Consider the following 17,903-nt stretch of genomic DNA (forward strand, 5'->3'; position numbering starts at 1 on the left):
TTTAAATATGTGAGTTCACACAGGAATTTGCAGGCCATAACAAATGTCCACATAACAATATTCGATGAAACTAGCTGTTTTACATGAAGCAAAAATATGGAATCGTTTATTTCACCCTCATTATGTATGTGGGCAAAAATCAATGACCATAATAGTATTATTATTATTATAATTATAGGTATAATAATAATAATAATAGTAATAATAATAATAATATGAACATTATTATGAAAGTCATTAGATATCGCCCAGTAATATCTACTTCTCATCGTAGTTAGTACAAAGATGAGGTGCAGCTCACCTGAGGATCTCGACGTCTGCGATAAAGAGAATTCTAGAGGAACGAAAATGGCATCACCAACAGGTATATGCAAACGATTTCCAAAATCAGGTATCGTTCTGCAGACGTCTTGTAAATAAAATACCCGTAAATTCGGCTTTTCATCAAGTAGATTTTATGCGGAGATAAGTGCTATTTCGCCAATGATACCACTGTCAATAGACACAATTATCATTACTGGGCTTCTGCAAATCCTCTCTGGCTACGACCATGTCACATTGAAGAGCTCTGGGGTGTTGACCTATGGAGCGGCATTCTAGGAGACCACATTACCGGACCAGTTTATTTGGTTTCCAGAGTAACTGGTCGGCTGTATTTGCAATTCCTACAGAATGAGCTGAATCTTGGGCATCTCCTAGAAGACATCCCATTTCAGTTACCTGTGAGGCACTGGTTTCAGCAAGATGATGCATCATCCCATTATTGTGTGGAGTTTGCGAATATCTTAAAATGTATGCCCCAAACGGAGGCTAGGTCGTGATGGTCGGCATTCGATGGCCAACGAGATTGTCTGATTTAATGCCCTTACATTTTTGTCTTATGGGTTATAACAAAGCCACGGTTTACGAAACGGAACCGAAAAATCCAGATGTGTTAAAAGAATGAATACGCCATGCTTCCACTTCAGTATCTGCAGTAATCTTAAGTGGTGTCCATACTAACACCAAGAGGCGCTTATATCAATGCATCCAGCGAGACAGACATGTATTCGAACATTTCTATTATGAATAATGCAGTTACAAAGATCTGTCGGTCTATGACGTAGCTTTAAAGAAACATCATTTCTGATATTCATTATATTCATTGTTCTTTATTGCAATCAAAGATATGATAGCATTTATGTAATGCTGCCAATTGTGAAGCACGAACTGGCGTATTTTGTGATGTTAATAAAGTAGCTGTCATAGTTGATATGCCTTGATACAGATAATTAATATGTTTTGGCCCCTGTGCGTATTTTTTTGGTCAGGGACAATCATTCTTGAATACAGACACCTTTCTCGAGCCCAGGAACTGAACCCAGCACCCCTCCTACAGCAAGCAAGTTTTCTAGTGGCGACTTATAGGACCAATTAAAGCTGTAAAGTGTTTGTCGTCAAGCGCCAGTCTTACATTTAGCAAGGTCTCCTCCCTGTCGGTGTGGAGTCCCCTTCTGCTTAGGCAAACCTTTCAGCTTCTGTGGTACCGGATTTAACTAACATCAACGGGGGACGGCATGCCTGGGCCACCTGTTATATACATTCCTGGAAATTGAAATAAGAACACCGTGAATTCATTGTCCCAGGAAGGGGAAACTTTATTGACACATTCCTGGGGTCAGATACATCACATGATCACACTGACAGAACCACAGGCACATAGACACAGGCAACACAGCATGCACAATGTCGGCACTGGTACAGTGTATATCCACCTTTCGCAGCAATGCAGGCTGCTATTCTCCCATGGAGACGATCGTAGAGATGCTGGATGTAGTCCTGTGGAACGGCCTGCCATGCCATTTCCACCTGGCGCCTCAGTTGGACCAGCGTTCGTGCTGGACGTGCAGACCGCGTGAGACGACGCTTCATCCAGTCCCAAACATGCTCAATGGGGGACAGATCCGGAGATCTTGCTGGCCAGGGTAGTTGACTTACACCTTCTAGAGCACGTTGGGTGGCACGGGAGACATGCGGACGTGCATTGTCCTGTTGGAACAGCAAGTTCCCTTGCCGGTCTAGGAATGGTAGAACGATGGGTTCGATGACGGTTTGGATGTACCGTGCACTATTCAGTGTCCCCTCGACGATCACCAGTGGTGTACGGCCAGTGTAGGAGATCGCTCCCCACACCATGATGCCGGGTGTTGGCCCTGTGTGCCTCGGTCGTATGCAGTCCTGATTGTGGCGCTCACCAGCACGGCGCCAAACACGCATACGACCATCATTGGCACCAAGGCAGAAGCGACTCTCATCGCTGAAGACGACACGTCTCCATTCGTCCCTCCATTCACGCCTGTCGCGACACCACTGGAGGCGGGCTGCACGATGTTGGGGCGTGAGCGGAAGACGGCCTAACGGTGTGCGGGACCGTAGCCCTGATTCATGGAGACGGTTGCGAATGGTCCTCGCCGATACCCCAGGAGCAACAGTGTCCCTAATTTGCTGGGAAGTGGCGGTGCGGTCCCCTACGGCACTGCGCAGGATCCTACGGTCTTGGCGTGCATCCGTGCGTCGCTGCGGTCCGGTCCCAGGTCGACGGGCACGTGCACCTTCCGCCGACCACTGGCGACAACATCGATGTACTGTGGAGACCTCACGCCCCACGTGTTGAGCAATTCGGCGGTACGTCCACCCGGCCTCCCGCATGCCCACTATACGCCCTCGCTCAAAGTCCTTCAACTGCACATACGGTTCACGTGCACGCTGTCGCGGCATGCTACCAGTGTTAAAGACTGCGATGGAGCTCCGTATGCCACGGCAAACTGGCTGACACTGACGGCGGCTGTGCACAAATGCTGCGCAGCTAGCGCCATTCGACGGCCAATACCGCAGTTCCTGGTGTGTCCGCTGTGCCGTGCGTGTGATCATTGCTTGTACAGCCCTCTCGCAGTGTCCGGAGCAAGTATGGTGGGCCTGACACACCGGTGTCAATGTGTTCTTTTTTCCATTTCCAGGAGTGTGTATATATACATATATAAATTGTTAACTAGAAATGTGTCCCGCTCTGACCACTTCACATCGTAATATGCACCTGAGTCAAACAAAACTGACCAAGAAACAGTATCACGAACATATCAACATATTCCACAGAAAATGAAAAACATGCTGTTCGATGCTGTTCAAATTCTGACCGGGACAAAATTTTCGGTGACATAGTACAATATTTGAATGTGATAGGGAACATATTTTGACATTTCGCAATCTCGAATATCAGAGGTATTCGTAGACAGATCACGTAAGCGTACTCTCACGGCGCACTTGTGATTAGCGGACCCTGACACTTTGAGGCGAACAGCCGAGATAAGCGATAAGCTGAGACGCGTCACCTCACTGCGGCCACACCTGCAGAAGTGAAGTAGGAGGTGAGGTGAGGCGGCCCGGGCAGCCAGCCAGTAGGTGCACGAGAAGCAGAGCCAGAGACGAGGCCGAGCCGCCCCTGCACTCAGGGCTCTCACACTTTCTGACGTCACTCTTCCCTCACTCTGGGGTGAGTAGCTGCTCCGGTGGACTTGTTGTGCTGCTTACTCTCGCACTGTTTTCGTGCACCAAGTGCCTCACCGCACTTTCAGTCAATAATTCCTGCTCCAACTTCTGACTCAGTTTAGTCTCTACGTGGTAGCACTGTGGTCAGCAAAGGAACAGTACGTGCAACGGTTGTCACCAGAATGGTGCCTGCGACAAGTTGGTAGCGAAAGTTTTCAGGTTTTCGCAGCAGGCCTACGCTCTCCTTCAGCTATAGTATTACTTTTGTTTTCTATTCAAACACTTGACTCACATTTTACAGGTGAAAAAAAATGTTTTTCATTAAGATGAAAGGTGTCGGTGTAGCATAATAGCATAAGTGGTTCAAATGGCTCTCAGCACTATGGGACTTAACATCTATGGTCATCAGTCCCCTAGAACTTAGAACTACTTAAACCTAACTAACCTAAGGACATCACACAACACCCAGTCATCACGAGGCAGAGAAAAATCCCCGACCCCGCCGGGAATCGAACCCGGGAACCCGGGCGTGGGAAAATAGCATAAGTATAGGGCAGACATGAAGAAACATGACGATATTCAGATGTAGATCTTCTAGATTTTCGATATATATTTTGATTGGTCTTCCAGTAAATGAATTTAGTTAACCTGAGATGCAGATTCATTTACACATTCTCGTCCTGAAAAGTAAGTACGGAACGATCTTCCGAAAACTCTCTCTCAGTTACGCAGAGACCAAATACTGGGTATCATGTTGCATACTGTACTGTGTCCCACGCACACTGTTCAAAAACAGGGCTCGGTTGCAGAACAGCTCACACTACAGAAAACTAAAAACATAACCTACATTGTAACATACCCCAGTACATCAGTAGAAACATCAGCTGCCGGCCGCGATGGTCTAGCGGTTCTGGCGCTGCTGTCCGGAACCGCGGGACTGCTACGGTCGCAGGTTCGAACTCTGCCTCGGGCATGGGTGTGTGTGATGTCCTTAGGCTAGTTAGGTTTAAGTAGTTCTAAGTTCTAGGGGACTTATGACCTAAGATGTTGAGCCCCATAGTGCTCAGAGCCATTTGAACCATTTTTAGAAACATCAATTGTAGAAGCACACAACGAAAACAAAAAGTGTAACGTAATTAAACTTCTCAGTACTGCATTTTTGGATCTACATCTACACCTACAGCTAGATCTACAGCTACGTAGATACTACTCAAGGCACCGTACGGTGCGCGGCGGAGGGTATCCTGTAACGCTATTGGTCATTTCCTTTCCTGTTCCACTCGCAAAAAGCGCGAGGGAGAAACGACTCTTTCTATGCCTCCGAATGAGCCACAATTTCTCGTATCTTATTTTTGTGGTCTTTACGAGCAATGTATTATGGCAGCAGTAGAATCCTTTCCATCTGAGCTCCCAAAGCATCTCCGTAAGATTTCCGTGTTGCCACCTTGTTGTCACCTTGTATATACTGTGTAATTCCATGATGATGTTACAAACTTTTGAGGATGGTGGAGAAGGATAAATGTATCAATATGAGATGAGGGTCCCTGGTTCGGAAATGAACGAGTCGAAAGTTACAAACGAAAATCATTGTGTTACCTCTGACAGTGGAATACATGTACCGGTACCGTTGTTGCTGAGATTGTAATGCAGGCAAAATGCATAACAGCGGAGCAGTTGTTGATTCTTGATGCAATAATTTACCAACAGCTGTATGTATTGTAGAAATTAATTTTATTTTATGAACTTCTGTGTGCTACCAGTTTCGGCATTACATTGATGCCATCTTCACGCCCCACTCGTCATAGTCGTAAAATCGCTATACACTGAAGGAGCCATATAACTGGATCCGTGAATCAATCGTCCTGCAACAGCTCTTGGTGGCCAGGCCGGTTGTTGATTGTCGCCGCTGTGAAACACATCTCCTCTATTGAACAACTGCTCATAGCTCTTAGGGTGTACATTTTAGAGCTCATTTTCACTATATATTTTTTCTTGTTTTGGTCCATACTACAGTCTGTGAAAGTTGCCTACCTTGCAATCTTAGCAAGATGAGAACCAGTACATGCATTCCATTGTTACAAGTATCAGAACGGTTTTCGCTTATAAGTTTCGACTCTTTCGTTTCCCGATATGGGAACCCTTGTGTGAGTATTGAGTATTGAACTGGGGACCTAGAAACGATGCAGAGGCTTCGTCCCGCCGTAGCTCTCAGTGGTTCACAACCCCACCACACCAGTCCACCCACCCGACCGCCGGCCCACACCAAACCCTGAGTTGTTGTGCGGTTCGGACCCCCTGGGAACGTCTCGTACCAGACGAGTGTAACCCCAAATGTTTGGTTTGCTTGATAATTATGGCGACGTGGAGGGAGTGTTTGTGCAGCAAACCGAGGCGCAATAGGGGGAAATAGCCCTCATTCGCGGAGGCAGGGTGGATGGCACACCGGACCTCGACAGTAATCCGCATGGGGGATTCGTGCTGGGGACTGGCACGCCTTCCTGCTCGGGAAGCAGCGCGTTGGACCGCGCGGTTAGCCGGGCGAGCTGACGAACCCTTACTTCAGACATACATCTATCGTTCTCCATCGTCCTCTAACGTTTGTAACGTCATTACAGAATCACCCTGTACGCACAGGGATTTACAAGCGCCAGCGCCTACAGCTTTGACGTTGTGTCGCATATCTGGACGTGGGTTCCTATCGTAGCGGCACCACCGTTTAGGATTGGGAAAGTTAGTTTTGTGTGATATTTTGAGCACAAGTTACAGCCAGGTGTGTGCCGGATTGGAGCAAGTTACGCTGACCAGCGGTTGCGACGTGGAATGGAGGCCGCAGGGGCCATCGAACGGCTGAAAAGCGTAAACGCAGTGGTTCGCATGTCGCAAGCTACAGGCAGAAGGGGCCCACTGGCGCAACCGGGGTGTGGGGCATACGTGATTGGGAGCGATGCGTTAGCGGAACAGAGGTGCGCAATATAAATAGGTGTTGTTTTCTAACCAGATTCATTCAAGTGTGGCAGCTCTCCTGGACGGCGGGGATTGTCACATTACCGGTGAGACACGGCAACAGATGAGGCGACAGCGTCCCAGTGCACGGCGGGTCGTCGGTTCGACAGTCTGAGGCCGACGCGGTGTCCGCAGCCACTCTTCGGCTCACTACCGAGGGCAGTCGTCTCGTCTCCCGACACGCGCCGGAGACTTACAAGGCGAGGGCCGCAGGTTCGGGGGCGGTTGTTGCCACTGCGTGCCCAGCTACACCAGGCGAGGAAGAAGCAGCAGCAGGACCGGCCTACGGCTCCAGGCGGAACAGCGAGGAGTCGACGGGGACGGAGGCTGCTGAGTCGGCTGCTGGCGCAGCCATCCTGACGTAATCGCAACTCTACAGCGGGCGAACAAGGCCGGCAAGACACAGCGTTGCATTGCACGGGTCGCTGGGGCGGTGGCCTCAGCAATGCGGGGCCTGTGGCACGGACTGAGGTGAACGAAGCTCTGCAGTGGAAGCGAATAGCTCATTTGAAAAGCTCGGACGAGTTTTAATACGGCACCTCCTGGCACCCATCGACAACACTATTAAAAATATTGTGTACTCTCTCCCCTCTACACCTCCTTGAAGTTTGTAACGGAAGCCTCCGAACACCCCGTATACAGAAATTTGCAGCTACTCTGGCATCATTGTTATGTAGCATTCACAAATGGTTCAAATGGCTCTGAGCACTATGGGACTCAACTGCTGAGGTCATTAGTCCCCTAGAACTTAGAACTAGTTAAACCTAACTAACCTAAGGACATCACAAACATCCATGCCCGAGGCAGGATTCGAACCTGCGACCGTAGCGGTCTTGCGGTTCCAGACTGCAGCGCCTTTAACCGCACGGCCACTTCGGCCGGCTGTAGCATTCACATTACATTGTTTCATACGATAGACGTCATGTACCAGTTGTTGTTTATTTCAGGTCTGCCCGCGGCTTGGACAGATACAGAGATCGGTCTGTAAGGGTAGAGGGCTGCTGAGCGAACCGTGCGCCATGGCGACCGCTGGCGGAGTGGAGGAGGCGGCGGAGCTGTCGGCGCTGCTGGACGCGGGCGACGCCGCCGTCGTGACGCTGGTGTCGGGCGGCACGCGGCTGGCGGCGCACCGCGCCGTGCTCGCCGCCAGGAGCCCCGTGTTCGCCGCCCTGCTGAGCCGCGCCGGCCAGGTGGAGGTGGAGGTGCGCGGCGTGGCGGGCCCGCTGCTGCGCCAGCTGGTCGCCGGCCTGTACACGCTGCGCGCGCCGCGCCAGCCCGGCGCCGCCCTGCAGCTGCTGGAGGCCGCCGACAGGTACGGCGTGACGCAGCTGGCGGCCGACTGCGAGCGGCTGGCGGCGGCGCAGCTGCGCGTCGAGACGGCGGCGGCGGCGGCCGTGCTGGCCGTGACGCGGCGCTACGCCGGGCTGGCGCGCGCCGCCGTCGCCTTCCTCAGGGCGCACGTCTCGCGCGTCGTGGGCACGCGCGGCTGGGCCGACGCCATGCGCACGCAGCCCGACGCCCTCATCGAGGTCATCCGGCGGCTGGCCGACACGCCGGCAGAACCCAGGTGGGCCGCCAGTCTCTCTTGCCCGGTTCTAGTCGTGTGTATATTTACGAGCCTGCACAGAAGTCTCTGTCTTGTACACTACTGGCCATTGCTACACCAAGAAGAAATGCAGATGATAAACGGGTATTCATTGGACAAATATATTATACTAGAACTGACATGTGATTAGATTTTCAAGCAATTTCGGTCCGTAGAGCCTGAGAAATCAGTACCCAGAACAACCACCTCTGGCCGTAATAACGGCCTTGATACGCCTGGGCATTGAGTCAAACAGAGCTCGGATGGCGTGTACAGGTACAGCTGCCCATGCAGCTTCAACACGATACCACAGTTCCTCAAGAGTAGTGACTGGCGTACTGTGACGAGCCAGTTGCTCGGCCACCATTGATCAGACGTTTTCAATTGGTGAGAGATCTGGAGAATGTGCTGGCCAGGGCAGCAGTCGAACATTTTCTGTATCCCGAAAGGCCCGTACAGGACCTGCAACATTATCCGGCTGAAATGTAGTGTTTCGCAGGGATCGAATGAAGGGTAGAGCCACGGGTCGTAACACATCTGAAATGTAACGTCCGCAATTCAAAGTGCCGTCAATGCGAAGAAGAGGTGACCGACACGTGTAAGCAACGACACCCCATACCGTCACACCGGGTGATACACCAGTATGGCGATGACGAATACACGCTTCCAATGTGCGTTCACCACGATGTCGCCAAACACGAAAGCGACCATCATGATGTTGTAAACAGAACCTGGATTCATCCGAAAAAATGACGTTTTCCCATTCGTATAGCCAGGTTCGTCGTTCAGTACACCATCACAGGCGCTCCTGTCTGTGATGCAGCGTCAAGGGTAACCGCAGCCACGGTCTCCGAGCTGATAGTCCATGCTGCTGCAAACGTCGTCGAACTGTTCGTGCAGATGGTTGTTGTCTTGCAAACGTCCCCATCTGTTGACTCAGGGATCGAGACGTGGCTGCATGATCAGTTACAGCCGTGCGGATATGATGCCTGTCATCTCGACTGCTAGTGATACGAGGCCGTTGAGATCCAGCACGGCGTACCGTATTACCCTCCTGAACCCACCGATTCCATATTCTGGTAACAGTCATTGGATCTCGACCGACGCGAGCAGCAATGTCGCGATACGACAAACCGCAATCGCGATAGGCTGCAATCCGACCTTTATCAAAGTCGGAAACGTGATGGTACGCATTTCTTCTCCTTACACGAGGCATCACAACAACGTATCACCAGGCAACGCCGGTCAACTGCTGTTTGTGTTTGGAAACTTTCCTCATGTCACCGGTGCCAACCTTGTGTGAATGCTATGAAAAGCTTATCATTTGCATATCACTGGATCTTCTTCCAGTCATCGCGTCTGTAGCACGCCATCTTCGTGGTGTAGCAATTTTAATGGCCAGTAGTGTAAAATTCATCGTCACTAATAAGCCTTTTTCACACAGCTCGTAGCCCGCATCTCGTGGTCGTGCGGTAACGTTCTCGCTTCCCACGCCCGGGTTCCCGGGTTCGATTCCCGGCGGGGTCAGGGATTTTCTCTGCCTCGTGATGGCTGGGTGTTGTGTGCTGTCCTTAGGTTAGTTAGGTTTAAGTAGTTCTAAGTTCTAGGGGACTGATGACCGTAGCAGTTAAGTCCCATAGTGCTCAGAGCCATTTGAACCACACAGCTCGTGATGATACCACATAACATGCCGCATAACAGGTCCATCGAATCTCTAAGTTGAACTGCATTTATTTGCACACTAGTTTAGTCCCAAGATGGTCTTTTTCTTTCTTTTTTTTATCTTTAATTGTGTTGCTCACAAATTGTAGCAACAGAACTTTTCACGCTAAGTCCTTTTGCGAATGTGGTTCTGACCAACAAGCGATTCTGGGAGCTGGGGTCCAATACTTCTCCTAAAGGTGCTTTTTGCGTCCTCGTAGTGACATTTCCAAAGAAACTTTCATCCCCTAACAGATATTTATTTATATCTAACTGAGAAATCAAATACGAGTTTTCATATAGCGAAATATGTTCTTAAAAATTTTTCATCCCTTATTTCATCCTCTTTGGGGTTGAATTTCCAGAACACTGAAACATATATTTTCTTTCATCTTGCTGAGATGCGAAATACAAATTTTCATAGATTTAGCTTTGAAAATTCTCTCGTAATGACATCTCCTATTTCTCCTCCTTAAGCAGTCAAATTTCGAGCAGTCTTTTCTGAAACGATATCTACAGTATAAATCAACACTATCTCCAAATTTCAACTTTCTATTCTTTGCAGTGTGGGCTGGATGATAATGGCCCTATCTCACCCCCTTAATGACTGAATTTCCAAAAACAGCGAAACACGAATTCTTTCATTTCTAATCGAGAAGCTAAATACAAAAATTTAAAAATGTTATCACAATTAAATATTTCCATAAAACATTTCATTCCTTATTTAAGTTCCCTGGGTGCTGACTTTTTAAAAACACTGAAATACGATTTTTTAAATTTGGAACCCAGAAGTCAGATACCAGTTTTCAGATATGTAGCTTTAAAAATACTTTAGTAGTCCTTCAATAATCATATATTTTCAAAAACAGCTTTCACCCACTATATCATTCCCATAGGAGTTAAATTCTAATTTCTAAAAATGTTGAAACACTTATTTCTTTACTTATGATCGAGAAACCATATACGAATTTCCGTAGGTACAGCCTTAAAATTGCGTTCATGGCGACAATTTGCAAAACACCTTTCAAGCCCTATTTCGCTCCCTTAGCGATGGAATTTCAAAAAATCTCCTCGTAAACGACGCATACGGTATAAGGTCAACACCCTCTGCTAACTTCAAGTTTCTGTCCTGAGTGCGTTGGGCTGCGCGATGGTGAGCCGGGGAGTGAAGTCAGTCAGTCGGGATGGTAGCTTTTATACACAAATTTATCTAGCTCAATCACGGGAGGGAAACTTACACAAAATCTGATATGTAGAACATACGCGACAGAGGATCATATTAACTGAACTCATAAATGCGCTTCAGTCGGAAATAATATACGTTTAATTGCAGAACTATCTTCGAAAGATTATAGTTCCATAATCATTTGCCACCCACAGCAAGCAAGAAGGAGAGAGAATAGTACAAAATATAGCTGAACCTACATTTAATTGTGCTACTCGCATAATTTATTAAGTCATGGATGTATTGTGAGTAAGCCAGTCAATTACAACGGATTAAACTCAAGCCTGTGTCACACATGGGTCTGTAACACAAACGTCATAGCAACATGAGAATCTCGAATAACATACAAGACCCATACAAATTGTAAAAGTGTATGTATGTTCCGCATCTCCTCCTAAGCAACTTGAACGATTTCAACCACGCTTGGTACAAATATCATTTACTGTCTGGAAAGAATCACTCAGGCTATTTCCATGGGGCTCCCAAAACCGGATTTACGTAAACCGATTTCCCAATATCGCTTCCGGGTGCTCATGTTAACATTTCAAAATCGATTCTGGAAATCCACTTCTAGTTGCTGGTTTCCCAATTTCGCAGTCGATTATCGCTCCCTTGTTAACGCAACCGGGTTTAATATGTGCTTGGGTTGTCAAGCTACGTCTTGTTTTCAGGATATGCGGCTAACGTGGGTGAAATGCCCTACTTAACCCGCAGGACGGGGCAGATAAAAGAAATTGTGGAAAGGGGCCAAAATAAGGGGCTGTCAGTTACACTCGAAGAGACAACTTTATTATTTGATCAAACATTACAAGAGCCAAAAAAAATTTTTTTAAACATACAGATGAAAGCCATTTTCATTTAGAAACGGCTGAAGGCCAATAACTTAAAACGCAAGCATAATCAGAAATTTAAAAGGCAAGCCTTATCTTAAAACAGTTCTTTAGTTAGGCTGAAGTAAACAAGTTAAATTCAAATCGGCTGAAGGCCGAACACTTGAAACTCCAAAACATTATTTTTTTTATTAAAATACCCAAGTCTTTAGGTAGAACAGTTCTTTAACTTAGGCTGGAGACCTTAAGAACAAACAACTGAAACTCAAACCGGCTGAAGGCCGAAGACTGAAAAATTCAATAGGTTGAAGTAAACAAGTTAAATTCAACTCGGCTGAAGGCCGAAGACTTAAAAATTCACTATTTTTAAATGCTAAAGGGCTTACTTGAAACAGTACTTTGAACTAGGCTGAAGACCTTAAGAGTAAAACAACTCTAACTTAAAACACAAAACCGGCTAGATGCCATACAAGTACCAACAGTAAAAACAAATTTTTAAAAAAAGGCAGTCCACACAAGGGCACGCAGATGCTCGAGGGGCGGCCTGTAATTCAAGCACTAACGTTCGGTTAGATGAGACAGGCAGTCGGGCCAACCGTTCACGATCCGACGACAACCCAACCGACCAACAGTCAGCGGAACCACCGACAAGATAACTTCCACTTCACCCGACCAGGGCACAACAGGGAGTGCAACTGAACAGTGTAGAAGATATTGACGCCCACAACCAATCATACACGGAGCTGTCAAACTACACACCATGCTGGACAGCAACAACACGATGAGGAAACTACGCTGCCTGAAATTTACGTCAACGCCCAGGGCAGGTAACCGGAACGTTAACAGCCTCGAGGCAGAAGATTCCGCTGGTGCACTTCAAATAACCAAATACAGTGAAACTCCACCGGAGGGTGGCTAGAATTTTCAAACTTGAAAACCACGTTGCTGCTCGCGGGAATATCCCAACAGCCGACAGTGAACTCCAAACGACACAATGTGAACAGTCTTGACGTGCTGGTAGGTTAAATCAAAACCCAACTTTCGAGGCCGGCCGTAGTAGCCGAGCGGTTCTAGGCGCTTCAGTCTGGAACCGAGTGACCGCTACGGTCGCAGGTTCGAATCCTGCCTCGGGCATGGATGTGTGTGCTGTCCTTAGATTAGTTAGGTTTAAGTAGTTCTAAGTTCTAGGGGACTGATGACATCAGATGTTAAGTCCCATAGTGCTTAGAGCCATTTGAACCATTTGAGAATTCCTCACTGCTCCATGCCAGCCGACCGACTCCTCGGAGCCAGTACTCTGACAACATTTAAAATAACATGTCAATCAAAATCGCACAAACTACACACAGTTTCACGAACACTGTCACAAAGAACTAGACGATGCTAACGGCAGTTCCTGTACAATAACAGGAACGAATCAAAAGTCGGCCAACCCATAAGCGATCGCCGGCCAAATAGACGTCGTCCGACAAGACGACCGACCGACGACCAACCAAAGTCGCCCCCACTCAAATCATGTGTGTCGGCAACCGTCGGGCGAGTCATGGCGGTTCGGACCTCACTGCTGCCGCACCCCGACTGAACTTGTGCCGCGCGCCAACTCAAACACTGCCAGGTCTGAACTAAATGCTGGCACGTTCCAACTCCCTCGTCGACACACGATGACCGGGAAGTAATAGCAGTCCAGCAAAGATCATACGGCAGGGTTCATATCGATAAGCGCTGCTGCTGCCGCTCACGGGCAGGCAAAGCAGCAACTCAGTGACACCAGTAATTGAAACGAACATAACGAGGTGGCAGTGTGGTGTCACCGCCAGACACCACACTTGCTAGGTGGTAGCCTTTAAATCGGCCGCGGTCCGTTAGTATACGCCGGACCCGCGTGTCGCCACTGTCAGTGATTGCAGACCGAGCGCCGCCACACGGCAGGTCTAGAGAGACGTCCTAGCACTCGCCCCAGTTGTACAGCCGACGTTCATAGCAATGGTTCACTGACAAATACGCTCTCATTTGCCGAGACGATAGTTAGCATAGCCTTCAGCTACGTCATTTGCTACGACCTAGCAAGGCGCCATTACCAGTCCATATTGAAATTATAAAACATGTACCGTCAAGAGCGATGTTCTCCAATTATGGATTAAAGTTAAGTATTATATCAACTACGTACTTTATTTGCTACTATTAATTCCCTTAACTGTTCCAGACCTCGCGCCAGCCTGCGTGAGCTTAAGCGCGTGCCTTTCGGCTACCTACGAGTGGCTTGGCTGTCTTACCACGCCACTACAGGCAGTATGGCAAAACAGGATGTTAATTAAGAGATGGCACGAACACGAGCCACGCACGGTTCAGCGGTCTTACTGTGCGGTGAAGGAGGAGAGGAAATATTAGACTGACCATGAAGTGAAGAGAAGTAACGAATGTGTTGATTGAATCAGAAACTGGATCAGCCGTTTTCCAGAGGCCATATTAAACTGGGATACCAAGTGCGCTTCGGACCTTAACATATAAACATGACAGCGAAAAACGGTTTCCTAAATTCGGTTGTGTCGTGTGTAAACGTAGTTACTGACGGGGTAAGAACAACTCACTTACATAAGGGGCGGGGGTGAATAAAAACTGTAGCCCATGACACGAGAATACCCATACTGTAGTTATCCTGTATTTGAGACGTACAACAAACTTCACACAGAATTTCAACCCTTAACGAAACTGTTTCTCGCTGACGACCGACAAAAAATGATGAAAGGAAAAAAAGCTTGTCGCTTACTACATTTTCTTTGTTCGTGCAGTGAAGCTGTCACATGAATCATGACGTTTTGATTTATTACTTCTCAATTACTAACTGTATTCGTGACACTTTTTTCGGACAGCATTCACATATACAACTGAATGTGCCGAAATAATTATATCATTGTACGACACTTTGTTCAGGAAATACGGCGTCATAAACACTGAATGCGTGAAAAACTATCGCATCGCGGAAGGCTTTCAAATTTATTACTTTGTTGCTACTAACTCTGTACGCAACATTTTTCGCAGACGATACCCAGATTTGCGACTGAATGTAGCTACAAAAATATGTTGTTGCAGCACACACAGTTCGATATGCCGTGTGAAGAACTGACGCATCATGGAAGATGTTTTAACTTACTACTTCTTTGCTACTAACTCTATTCACAACACATTTCGCAGCTAGCATCCATACATGCTGCTGAGTGTATCTAGAAAAATATATCGTTTTACGACACGTATTGCAGTCTGTAGATATGACGTCATAATCACTGAGATGCGTGAGAAACTTTCGCATCACGCATGGCGTTTTAATTGATTACTTCCTTACTGCTAATTGTGTTCACAACATAGTTTGCAGACATTTGACACACATACAGGGAGGGAGGGAGAGAGGGACAGAGGCAGGGGCGGCGGGAGGGAGGGAGGGATGGAGGGACGGAGGGACGGAAGGACGGAGGGAGGGTAGGAGGGAGGGACGGAGGGACGATGAGATGGATAGCCCATGATGAGGAAGGAAAAGATAGGAACTCCTACTATTAGGAGAAGGAGATGCACGGAGATATGGGAGGAGGAAATGCGGAGAGAGAGACGAGAGGAGGGGTTGGATGGAGAAAGGAAAGGGGAGCAGATGAACAGGGAGAGGGGGAGGAGAAAATGGAATTATATGTAGGAGGAGGAGTTGGACAGAGGGGAAGGCCATTTCTGAAAGAAGAGACTCACTTTGATGGGCAATGAATCCACCACCTTCAGTGTGCATGCACAGTTACATTTGACCCCCCGTGAGAATCTCAGGTTGCAAGCATTGCGGACATCGATGTGGAACGCTGATAGTGGCACTGGATGGGAGTGTGGTTCGCCAGGATGTGTGCTGATATAGTCTGTGCAAAAGCAATAAGCACTGTGTCCAGGTGGTGCAGAGGATAACGGAACTGCCTAGTAAGCGGGAGATCCCTGTTCGAATCTGCTCTAGTGAACAATTTCACTTATTGCTGCTCATTATGCATGAAGTCACAATGCAGCTCCCATTTACTTTTGTTTCATTAATGGTATAAAGAGGTACTGGCACACTTTTTTCATTCATTAAGGGGAAAGCATACATTCAGGGGCAAATTAGCCCCCCGCCCAACCTATTGTTATGTTAATTGATTTGTGGCCTTCTGGGGTTCATTTGTGACCCTCTGGGAATAACACATCCTTCTGAGAAATCCCCACCCATCCACCTGGGAAAAGGGACACTTCTTTTTGTCAGCCTTCGCCAGTTCAGTTCCTCCTTACTGGGAAATTCTCCAGCCCTCTCTGGCCCCAGATCCCCATTTCCCCTCCCCTTCCAGTAAAAAACTGGTGGGAAAGTCGCTCAGACTGTGCATGGATGTTAGTGTGGAAAGTGCAAATATGACCCTTTCGAGCAACTAAATGTCCTAATCACGTAATTACATGGCTGCAGATTGGAGGTCTTGTCTTGTTGGAAAATTTTCGTGTGTGTGCTCACCTTGACGTGTAGGGATCGACTGAGCTAGGACACAATGGCCCCATGAAACAGCACCCAACTCCTCTACCTCACTGCTCCTCCACGTGAAGTATCAGCGCACCTGATGATGGCAACGTGGTCGATTGCCGGAATATTATGTCCTGTGCACACTCATACCAGGCTGTTCACCCGAGATTTATTTCGTCATAAAATACGCCTGGAGAAATTGAAGAATCACATCAATAAACATAATTTGCATCAAGCACTGCTGACTCTACGAGGGTGCGGTACCAAATAATCGCCGCAGTCTTTGAAATTGTCGATCTGTCACGCAAAGCACAATATTTTTAGTATAATTAAACCAAGTTCAGTAGGTGCCTATCAAGTGTGAGTCATTACCTACACATTAACTCCAGAGCCTGAGAGTAGGGTCGGGGGCAAAGAGGGCAGGGGTCGTCTTCCGAGGCGTGGCCACAATGCCCCGTTCCCACCCTCCCAGCGCCAATGAAAGGAAAGGTGTTTGATCTCAAATCGGCCATGCGAAACTGTCGCTGGGATTTGTCAGACACGTGTGCGTATAGTCACGTGCGAGGGGAGCGCCTGCCAGTTTAATTTTTATTTATTTATTTGAGAACAGTTACGTTTTATCTTTCTTTGGCGAAACGAGATACAAAAACGCTGAAATATTTTCTGAATGAACGAAACCATAGTAATTGGATAGTAATTGGCACATCCATACTATCCTTTGTCCTTTCGCAGCAGGCTTTTGTTAACTTTTATACTCATTCCCTCTTATTTGTAAACGCTCTCACCACCAATCATTTGTTGGTGACAAATCATTCGGTGACTCGTAAGGTATCCACGGTAGTGTAATCAACGGTCTGATCCATCCATATGATGATGGACAAATAGAAAAGCAAATACAATTATTAAAATTATGCAGTAAAGAATTAGAAATAAAATAAATACAGTTAATCGAATACAAATAAGGCATTAAGTAATTTTGATAAAGATTTAAATAAAAATTTCAGAGCACTTGATGGAATTCCGATCAACTATCTTCCACTTGCCATGAACGTATCTTAACACCTACACTGTTCTCGGAAGCCGTGCAATATTCTTCTCGTCCTTTACTCGAAATATCTAGACGATCGAAATATTGCTAGCCGTAGAAAGTATGGAAAATGTTTGATTACAATAACGTTCAACCATAGATCCCTTCCAAATCTTTTCCATAATCTGCACATCTGGCAGCAATAATAAAACAGTCTCACATGGCTAAGATTTTGAAACATTTCTTCTTGAACAACCTCCTACTTTTATTAAAAAAGAAAAATTAAGAAGCTGATAATTTCAGTTCATATCATTTACTTAACTGGAAGAGCAGATTTACACAATCCATTCGTGTTGGACAAGTGACGTTCGAAAACCAATATCCGGCCTTGTTAACAAAAGAAACTCGAAGCCAACATGTAACCACGACAGTGAACATCGCATTCAGATTTCGATATTTGATTTTCGTCTTCGGCGAACTGTGTGTCTCGTAGATATGGT

The 17,903-nt window shown here is 47.2% G+C and overlaps 1 protein-coding gene across 1 annotated transcript in view; it reads left to right on the top strand.

Annotated features, from left to right (window-relative positions):
* The first annotated feature begins 285 nt into the window (after positions 1–285).
* LOC124712448 (mucin-1-like) overlaps positions 286–17,903 on the top strand; it is a 106,843-nt gene continuing 89,225 nt past the window's right edge. Inside the window, exon 1 of the mRNA XM_047242743.1 lies at positions 286–364. Coding sequence (XP_047098699.1) covers positions 286–364 — 79 coding nt within the window. The remainder of the gene's footprint in view (positions 365–17,903) is intronic.

Source organism: Schistocerca piceifrons, chromosome 8 (genome assembly GCF_021461385.2).
Source record: "Schistocerca piceifrons isolate TAMUIC-IGC-003096 chromosome 8, iqSchPice1.1, whole genome shotgun sequence".
NCBI lineage: Eukaryota > Metazoa > Arthropoda > Insecta > Orthoptera > Acrididae > Schistocerca > Schistocerca piceifrons.